We start from the raw sequence: 9957 nt of genomic DNA on the forward strand, positions 1-9957 counted from the left end.
CTTTCATGGCTCCATTGGGGGAGGCAGCAAAAGAGCTTGGGGAGCATCATGGCCTTGTGCTGGTGCGTTCACCTCCTCTGCCACATAAGGGGCAGCCCTGCCAGCTCAGGGAGCAAATGTGCCAGCATCCGGCCATCCCTCAGCTCTGAGGTGGTGAAACCCAGAAGCCAGGGCTGCCACTGAGCAACATGGAGCAACACTGGTGTCCGATTGATCACCAGCGCGGGAGGGGGGCAGGCCAGGGCATTCCCATCAGTCAGCTTCCATCTGGGGTTTAGGGCCAGGAGCATGCCCTATGGAGGACATAGGGTTTTTTGGCAGCGATTTTTTTTAAGTTTTCCTGGTCTCTCTGCACAGCTGGAAAGCCCTCTGGAGGCCGTGGGGTAGTGCAGCAGCAGCACGGTCCCTGGTCGACTCAGATTTTGGGTGGGGCTGCTTGAAACATTTAATATCAACAGGTGGCATAAAAAAAGGATCTGTGCCTTGTTGGAAGTGAAGGATTTTGTGCTGTCTCTTAGCCTTAGACTTTAGAGGAGGGTTATAGAGAGACAGAGAGATACATTGGTCAGGACTCTGAACATCCTTCCGTTCTGCTGCTCGGATGCTATCCTTTGACGTGTAGATTGCTATTCTTGGAAAATCTTCCTTCCTTTCACTGGTACCTTCTAGAAGCCAGCGTGGTGTAGTGGCTAACAGCAGGGGACTTTAATCTGGAGAACTGGGCTCTCCTACATGTGAAATCTGCTGGGTGATCTTGCGCCCATCAAATTCTTTCAGAACTCTCTCAGTCTCACCTACCTCACAGAGTGTCTGTTGTGGGGAAAGGAAGGGAAGGAGTTTGTAAGCCGCTTTGAGACTCCTTACAGTTGAGAAAAGTGGGGTATAAATTCAAACTCCTCCTCTTCATCATCATCTCCTCCTCCAGTCTCTCTTTTCCATCTTGCCCCCAGGAGGACAGGCCACGCCTCCTGCATTTTTATCCATCCTAGTCAGTCAGTCTAGATTAGAATCCTGTCTCTAAACCTGTCTAGAATTGAGTTCCTTACAATAAAGGACTCAAAATAATTTTACAAAGATAAAGAGGCTCTGTGTATAACTTTGTTTCTTAGGAGCACACACAAACCAGACAGACTCTACTGTCTTATGTGCCTTGAACACTCTGCTAACCTCATGTTCCAGCATGTCTGACCTCTATGTTAGAACTTCAAAATCAGATTCTGCATTTTTCTTTTGAAAGTGTGTAGTGAAAAGAATTCTTCTTTGAGGAAATGCATTCAGCAGTCTTCAAGAAAAAAAAGTTGGCAAGGTGTAAATGCGAAGTTATGGAATTCTCAGCATTTTGATGCACATCGCTATACATTTTTTTTGATTCATAGCTACAGTGGGATGTGTGTGCATTTCTGTCTCCCCTTTCCCAGTTTTCTTCCTTGCTTTAGAGTGGGGACAAAATAGATCCAGAGTGCTAAATTTAAACTTCTGCAAAACTGCCTGGGCTGGAACAACGAACAGGGTAAAATGGGTGTTCAGTATACTAACTTTTTAAAATAAGAGAATTTTCATCAAGATCCAGCTTGCCTTCATCAGGGTTATGCTCAGAATCCATAACACTCTTTTACCTGAACTGTCAGATCTGGGGCGGTTTATATATCCTGCCCATCTGTGGTTCACTGTCACAAACGCAAATTGCATTGGCACTTTCCTCCAACACCAGAATGTAATTTTGCTTCCTTACTTCATACTGAAGCAAGCAGCAGGTGGGGGTGGGGAGGAGACACCTCGTAATTTGAACACCTCTTTCCTTACTTGCGCCAGCTTGTTGCCAGTTCCTAAAAGCTAATAGCGGAAACAAAACAAGGCTTACCGCAGAGACAAGGAGAAACTTGGCGGAATTGCAGGCAGCAGAATAATCGAGGAAGGCATCAACAGAAGCAGACCCAAGCTGAGAAGCCCCTGTATATACATGGTTAGATCCCAGGTCAGTGGCTGGTAAATGAAGAGTTCTCCCGGCAAGTCCAAACTTCAGACAGACCCAGTAGGTTTGCAGAGTTCCGAGCTGGCCAAAACTGTCTTTTTCCCCTGTGCTCCACCGAGTGCCTTTGATTAGCTGCCTGGAAGCTGGATTTGGGCAGCATCCTGGAAGGAAAGGCCGGTGCCAAACCCCAAAGTTTACAGTCTAGGCAGGGAAGTAATTAGAAACAGTTGTACAGCCAGATGGTTTATTTTGACATAATAAAGTATCCTGTTCACAGTTCTGAGCAGACCGTCTCATTCTAGCAAAGCAGGCACCATAAATATTTGAAGAAAGTACACTTGAGTGAACTTTGATTAATGGAGGGTTTTGAGATAATTGTGGTCAGAGTGACTGGGGAGCGATGTATATTTGTCAGGCTTGGCAGAAAACACCAGTGATGCTTTCCAACTGTATCTGAGAGTAATGTTAGAGTTCAGGTGAATGCTTCACATTCTTCAGACTAGTGAGAAAGACAGGTCTGTTTTTTCACTTCTCAGTTTAGAAACGACGTGCTCAAGCTGAACGGTTGGCATTCCGGGCTTTCAAGCAGAGGGCAACTCTAGGATAATAACAGTATGCATCCACTCAATGTGAGCAAATTAGGAAGGGGAATTAAGAGGCAGAAACACATTAAGCAGCAGAAACCCCAAGTTACTGAGTACTACTGCAGGCTGGGGGTTTGCAGTCGGTTCTGTTTCTTGTCTGACATACATGTCTGCAAAACTGTCTTCGGCTACCTTCACACTTTACATTTTTTATGTGTACACTGAAAACATCTTAGTTGCGCACAAGGCTGCCAAAACTGATCATGGACCCCTGACAAAGATCCCCCCTGGGTCCGAACTCACATTCAGAAAAAAATACACAAAATGCTTTATTAGAACTGGCACGTTGTGACTATCTTCCGGGGTCTGTTTGCCTGACTTCCTGGGCCTCTAGAATTTTGGTATCCTCATCTACCCTTTTGGTGATCCTGGTTGCACATCGAAAAATGTAACATGGGGAACAATGTAAGATCCAGAGTCACTGACTTTTTATTTATAAGAGATACTTCTCAGTAATAAAAAAAAATCCTGAGCTACTTCTCCCTCCCGAACACGGAGTAGGAAGATTACCAGAAGGGAAGCTATCATCTAAGAACCACAGAGGAAAATTTCATTTAAAAAAGAAAAGAAAAAAGCCAAGAGCAGAAGTTTCCTGGGTCTTCTAGGGGATTCTCAGGCTGCTGTTGCAGGTGGTGAGCTACTGTTAGAGTTGCCAACCTCCAGGTCCAGACTTAAGAGCTCTCAGAATTACCACTGCTCTCCAAACTATAGAGATCTGTTTCTCTGGAGACAATGGCTGCTCTGGATGGTATTATACCTAACTGAGGTCCTTCCTATTCCCAAACCCTGCCCTCCATAGGCTCTACTTCCAAATCTCCAGGAACTTCCCAACCCAGAGTTGGCAACTTTACCTTTCACAGACCTTTGAACTGGCATGTGAGTGAATAAGCAACATTTAGATCAGACTAGACTCAATCATTTCTCTGTGCTCAGCACAATCTTGTCACACAGTTTCCCCTATCACACACCTATCCATAATCTCATGAGGGAAAGGGGAAAAAATGCCAGCTTTCCCCCAACCCCCTTAAACGACCTTAATAGACTATATCACAATAACGGGCTTGCATACCAGTCTAGGACTCTCTGAACCTTCCAGGTCCTGGTAAAGGGCACCCACTCCCTCCTCCCATTGCTTGAACGCCAGCCAGGTCAACTGCTGCAGTCAGAGTTTGAGACCTCAATTTCCTGTGTGACTGAATCTGCCTATGCAAAATCTACCCCATAACACTGCCCTAAATACCAAAATTAATGCAGTCAAAATTGTTCGACCCTAGGGCTGCAGAACGCCTCAATGTTTGGAAAGCTTTAAGTACAAATATTTAAACTGTACAGCAATCCAAGTGTCCAGCACAGATAATGTACAACGGGTTGAGAAAACATTACAAATATTAGCCTCACATTTATGACTCAGATAGATGTAAAATTTCCAGTACATTTAAAAATAACTTTAACTGGTCAACTTTGTTAGATAGCTTTTATTCCCAGGATTTGTTCATTTATTTATATATTTTGTAAAAAAAAAATTCTGAGGCGTGCCAATGTCCTTTTTAGAAATGATGTAAATGGATAAACAACATTTCTTTGCTTTAGCTCTGTTACCAGATCAAGAAAATATTGGTAGATTTTTTCATGGGCTGAAACTGTGGCCTCAAAATGTCCATAGAATCCATCAGACTGTAGATTAGTTTACCTGCTGCCCTAGAGAGAGATCCTGCTCCCCAAATGGGCTTTAACCAAACCACAATTGTCTTTGCCTGTTTTTTTCCCTCTGCCTGTTCCACACTTGAAACACCTGTTTCCTCACCCACAGGCATACAGACACAGAGACATACTATTTACCTGAAAGGAAGACTAGTATTTTTTGCCATATGGTGCCTTCAAGAAAATAGGGGGCCATCTTAACTCTGTATACAGATCAGCCCAAGTTACAGTTTATGTACAGTAATAAAAAAGCAATCTGTGTACACTTTTTAAAGGGGGCATTTTCTTACATTCAGAGATGTCCTGGGTACATATGGTATACTTTTCATGGTAAATATAATACATCTGATCTCTAACCTCAACTGGGATGTGGGTCACCTCCTCCAAACTCTGATGAATGTTTGACAGATTAATCAAGAGACCATCTCTTACCAGTTAAAACATATCTAGGAATTCAAAGCAATCCTAAGAAGTTATGCCCTTCTAAGTCCACTTAGAATGGAACTCTGCTTAGGGTTGCACTGATGCACAGGTTTAGAGGAGGAGCTATAGCTCAGTGGTAGAGCATTTGCTTGGCACACAAAAGGTCCCAGGTTCAATCCCTGGCATCACCAATTAAAGGGATCAGGTATTAATAATAAAGGGATCAGGTAATAAGTTATGTGAAAGACCTCTACCTGAAACCCTATGAAGTCACTGCCATTCTGACCAGACAACACTGTTCTTGATGGACCAAAAAGTCCAAGGCATCTATGTGTGTCTGTATGTCTCTATGGGCACATGTACATGTTTTGATCACAGGTCTTGGCCCCATCACATATGTTACTTCAGGCTGTTCTTATTCCCAGTAATCAGCCATTAAACCTGCAATACTCAGAAGGTGGACAAATTCAGGGGAGATAAAGAATAGTAGGCAGTCAATCTGTAGACTACGGTCAATTCCCCACTTCAAAAATGAAACTAGATACAAACCAGTTTGGTTAGATTTGGGACCTTTTGAGCATGGTTTCATGGTCCCCACTGCAGCTTCTGCCCCCTTGTTCCCAGAAATCCAGCAGTCAGAAAACTGGCCCCACATTGCCTCAGATCCATGTGGATCTCTGGTCTGTGAATTTTTTTAAAAAGGGGCTGTATGCACATTGCGCACAGCCCACTGCATCCTGATTGGATGGGAGGCTCCACGTCACTTGCAAGGGCAGGTAGTTCAAATCTGGATTCACACACACACCCAACTTTCCCACTGCTCCAGATTGCCCATGTAACCTCAGCTTGTGGGTTCTGTGGGGCAGTACTTGGAAGGAGTTGCAAAGAACCAAATTTAAACAAAACAGTTTACTTCTCTTTACAATTAACATTAAACATCAACATTTAACATTTACAATTCAAGGTCCTGTTCAGATTGCATTTCAAGTCCTTCTAGTTACAGTCTACTGATACTGCCAAGTCCAATTCTTCTTTGCAAGTGGGTTGGCTCCTGAAGACTCCAAGGGCTTGATGAACAGGATGCAACATGATGAAGGTTTCCAGGAGAACTCTCACCCATTACAACCACAAAAGAAACCCTGAAACAATAAACTCCAACATTTACAACATAGCAAAAACAAACAACTACCTTCCCAGTAGTTCCCAACAATATTTCAGTTTACCTTAACAAGGTGTTAAGGGCTTATAGAACCAAGGTCCGAGTCTGGTAGCCTTGTCTTCTCCAAAGAGCTCTGAGTTCTGCAGCATTCTGCTTCTTTTCAGACTCCCTCCCTTTCTGGGTCAACCCATTCTGGGCATGGGGGTTACACCCACGCATTTTTAGAAAAGGTCTACTTTCTTCCAGGTTCTAAAATAACATGTGCTGGGGGGGAGGGGGAGCGCCAGAAACGAGATGAATGCGTGTTCGGCGCTGGTGAAGTGGGGAGTTCTGCTGGAAACCTGGATATTTGGAGTGATGAATCGTGAGTAGGGAATCAACCTACATTTACTCAGCAATAAATAAATAAATAAATAAATATCAAAAGTTTACATAGTTATGTAAGGGAAAAAACCTGCACACACTGCATTTATTTTTCAAACAATAGGAATGTTCTAAAAAAATTGGTCTATGCTTACTGAGTTGCAGCACTGAAGATACATTAGTGTATGGAAATGAACAAAGTTTCAGAAAGCCTTCCTTTATGTACAACCCCACCTAAATGGGGAGTGGGGAGGAAATCTGCTATTGGAGTATTTGCGAGGCCACGCCTGTGGATTTGACCTCCCCAGGGCACTTGCTCCAGTGGAGGTGGGAATCTGCCTGTGTCCCTCCACGTCCCTCCCCAACAGTGGTTTGCGATGAATGCCATGCCAGTGTCCCTGTGCCTCTGCAACCAGAATAGCAGAGGCAATCTGGGAGCATGGCCAGGGGAGGAGCTGAAGGTGATTTTCTACCTCCTGGCCATTGCTCTCGTTGCACTCACAGCTGGGGCTTTGGATTTACACCACCTTCTCATTAAGTCCAATGAGGGCTTTCCAGTAGGAGCGTGGCTTGTTTGCCACCAGAAAGTCCCTTTGGGGGCAGCAGGTCAGTGTGTCTGTGGCATCATGTCCAGGCACAACACCATTTGGATGTTGCCGCCATTTATTTAATTTAATTTTATCATTTGATGTTTAGGCTGCCCTTCCCCTTAACAGTCTCAGGGAGTCTTACAATAATAAATGGACGATAAAAGGTGCTCTAAAATCGATCCCTTGAATAAATGAACGAAAGGAAGGAAACAGGAAAAAGAAGAAGAAAGGGGGAGGAGGAGGAGGAGGAGGAGGAGGGGAAGAAAGGAAGACCAGCTATGATGGAATGCTGTTGCTACCCTCAACTTTAGGCCTGACAGAACAGCTCTGTCTTACGGGTCCTGACAAATTGTTGACAGATCCTTCAGGCCCCAGGTCTCATTTGACAGAGTGTCCACCAAGCTGGAGTAAGCTGGCCTTTTTAGTAAACATGCCTTTTTTGGGTAATCACTTCTCTTTGCATTATGTGATGTATTTAATAATCAAAAGAAACAGTTACAGATTTAAGGCAAAATTGGATGACCATTAAGCACCTTCTGTCCAACCAATTTTAATAGCAAATAATTATGTAGTCTGGTCTGAGGAAGTCCAGAGGCAAATGAACATACATCCTCACCTGCTTAGAGTTGTAACCCACTCAGAGAGTTTTTTAAGGTACACATTTTAAGCATCAAGAGGAAGACATTGTGTGGTAGAATAGATGCTAGTTTTATATTATCTGAGGCAATGATGTAAACAAGGACTCTACTCCACTTTGAATATCACCCCTCCCCCACTGCCACTGAGCCAGAGTCATCTCAGCTGAGTGCTTTGGACAAACTATCCTCGACTGGTGTGGAATTCAGATTTTTCTGTGGACTCTCACTTCACAGTTGTCACTTTTGATAAGGCGTTTATCACAGCACCATTTTGCCTGGCAACATATTCTTAGGAATAAACTATAACAGAAAGAAGAGAATGACAAACTGCACTGGGAGGCATTTTTACGTTTAAGCCTACTTGCCAGTAACTATATTTTTTCTGCAGATAGGTCTGGAAGGTTTAATAGGCCCTTTCTAACCTAGAAACCATATACTTGAAGCAGTGCCTTTCCCTATATGTCCTTGGCCCATTCCACACAACACAACTACAGCATTTTCAGGTCACAAAACAAAATGTTTTGGGGTGGAATTCCACACAGCTTTCCCCCTAAAACATTTGCAAAACATTTTATTCTTCCTGAAAATGTTTTATTTCAAAAACACTATAACAGGAGGTTTTTCCTGAAGCCATTTTGAAAATGTTTCCTGCTTGCTGTTTGGAGAGCAGGACACATTTTATTTTCCCCACCTGACTGTTAAAGCTCTCACTTCCATTTTGTGAGCAGCTTGCGACTGCCATCTTTCGCTGTTTCATGATTCTCTGCGCTGCCCGCCATTTGTAGAAGGTTTCCACTGAGGTTTCTGTCATGAGCCAGCCCCTGGGGGACGAGGGCCCCTTCCGCACACGCAAAATAATGCATTTTCAAACCACTTTCACAACTGTTTGCAAGTGGATTTTGCTATTCCGCACAGCTTCAAAGAGCACTGAAAGCAGTTTGAAAGTGCATTATTCTTCATGTGCGGAATGAGCTGAGGAGTGAGATGCAGAGCCAGACAACACCAGAGACCAGGAGCTGGCTTCTCAAGAGGAGGTGTGAGTAACAGAACCAAGCCCTTCCTAGCCAGTGGAGGCTAAGCTAAATGTGGAGCAGCTTCAACAGCCCCAGATGAGCTACTGTGATGAGCCAGCTGCACAAAGAAGGCATTGACAGCAGCTCAGTAATAAAAGAAGTGCCTGCATTGCAGTTGCAGTTCACTATGGCAAAAGGTTCTGTGAGCTGGAAACAGCAACATTAGAGGATTGAATCTTCGCTGGACCCTAGTCTTGTTAGCAGGGATGTTTTATACAAACCTTGTCTTAGGCTTGGCTCTGCCTGTGTGTAATGAATGTGTTTCACTAGGAAACTCCAGGCATCAGGTTCCTCACTCCGTGCCTATTTGAACTCCTGGACTTGCTTGACTCTGGACTGTCTAGCTACACATTTGTTTGTTGTCTGCCTTGACTCTGGACTGTCTGACTATGCCTTTGCCTGGTACCTGCCTTGACCTTGGTCTGTCTGATCACACCTTTGCCTGCTACCCATTTTGACCTTGGTCTGTCTCTGACACACTATAACTGACGCCTGCCTATAGCAGTTTTTTTCTGCTTGCAGTTCATCTGCCTGTAATTTCTGTTTTAAAAGGACATGAATGAAGTAAGTTTTCACAGCCAAATATTTGCACATATTGATTTTTCTTTTTGTTTTGAGAGAAGTGTCTTTGAAGCTATGAAGGTATGAGACTTGGCAATATCCACATATTTCGAGTCTTTGTAGCTTCCAAGACACCTCCCTCAAAAAAACATGTGCATTGAATCAACAGTGAAAACTAAATTTATCCAGGCACTTTGTAGATGGAAATTGAGGGCAGTTGAGCTGCAATCAGAGGAAACTTCCATGGGTAGCTTTGAGGAGAGAAGAGGGATATAAATCCAAACTCTTCTTCTACCTTCTGCAAAAGGCAGGTGGTATGAAGAATACCAAAGGCGGGTGTGAGCTGCTCGCAAAATGGAAGTGAGATATTGAACAGTGTGGAGGAGGTGGGTAAAGCACTTTATTTGCCCATGCTATGAGGACAGAAAAAGGCAAAACAGTTCTTTTTGAAAATGTCTGCAAGACGTTTTATTGGTGTTGTGCGGAATGGGCCCCTGTGGGCAACTTCATTCTTCTCAGCAAGGTCTATTATTAGCACCCCATTTGTTTATGGTGCATTCTGCAATGGCCTGGGATTGGGCTATTTCATGGCAGCTTCATGTTTGCAGAAGAATGTCTGGGAAGAGGTAAGGGGAATGTCTACCCTCTTTGCTTCTAACAGAGGCTGTAAAACAAAGAATTTCTACAGAGCTTTAGGAGCAGTTTGAATCTGGCTCATTCCGCACATGCAAAATAATGCACTTTCAAACTGCTTTCAGTGCTCTTTGAAGCTGTGCAGAATAGCAAAATCCACTTGCAAACAGTTGTGAAAGTGGTTTGAAAACACATTATTT

The 9957-nt window shown here is 43.8% G+C and overlaps 1 protein-coding gene and 1 non-coding gene across 3 annotated transcripts in view; one reads left to right on the forward strand and one right to left on the reverse strand.

Annotated features, from left to right (window-relative positions):
• ITGBL1 (integrin subunit beta like 1) overlaps positions 1-2095 on the reverse strand; it is a 238660-nt gene extending 236565 nt beyond the window's left edge. For both annotated transcript variants that reach the window (XM_048494844.1, XM_048494843.1), the window contains exon 1: positions 1862-2095. In XM_048494844.1, the coding sequence (XP_048350801.1) occupies positions 1862-1962 (101 nt within the window). In that variant the 5' untranslated portion in view covers positions 1963-2095. The remainder of the gene's footprint in view (positions 1-1861) is intronic.
• A 2767-nt stretch (positions 2096-4862) lies between these two features.
• TRNAA-GGC lies at positions 4863-4931 on the forward strand. Its single transcript has one exon. It is a non-coding gene; the product is annotated as a tRNA-Ala (tRNA).
• Positions 4932-9957: the final 5026 nt, after the last annotated feature.

The sequence above is a fragment of the Sphaerodactylus townsendi genome, linkage group LG04 (assembly GCF_021028975.2).
Source record: "Sphaerodactylus townsendi isolate TG3544 linkage group LG04, MPM_Stown_v2.3, whole genome shotgun sequence".
Lineage (NCBI taxonomy): Eukaryota > Metazoa > Chordata > Lepidosauria > Squamata > Sphaerodactylidae > Sphaerodactylus > Sphaerodactylus townsendi.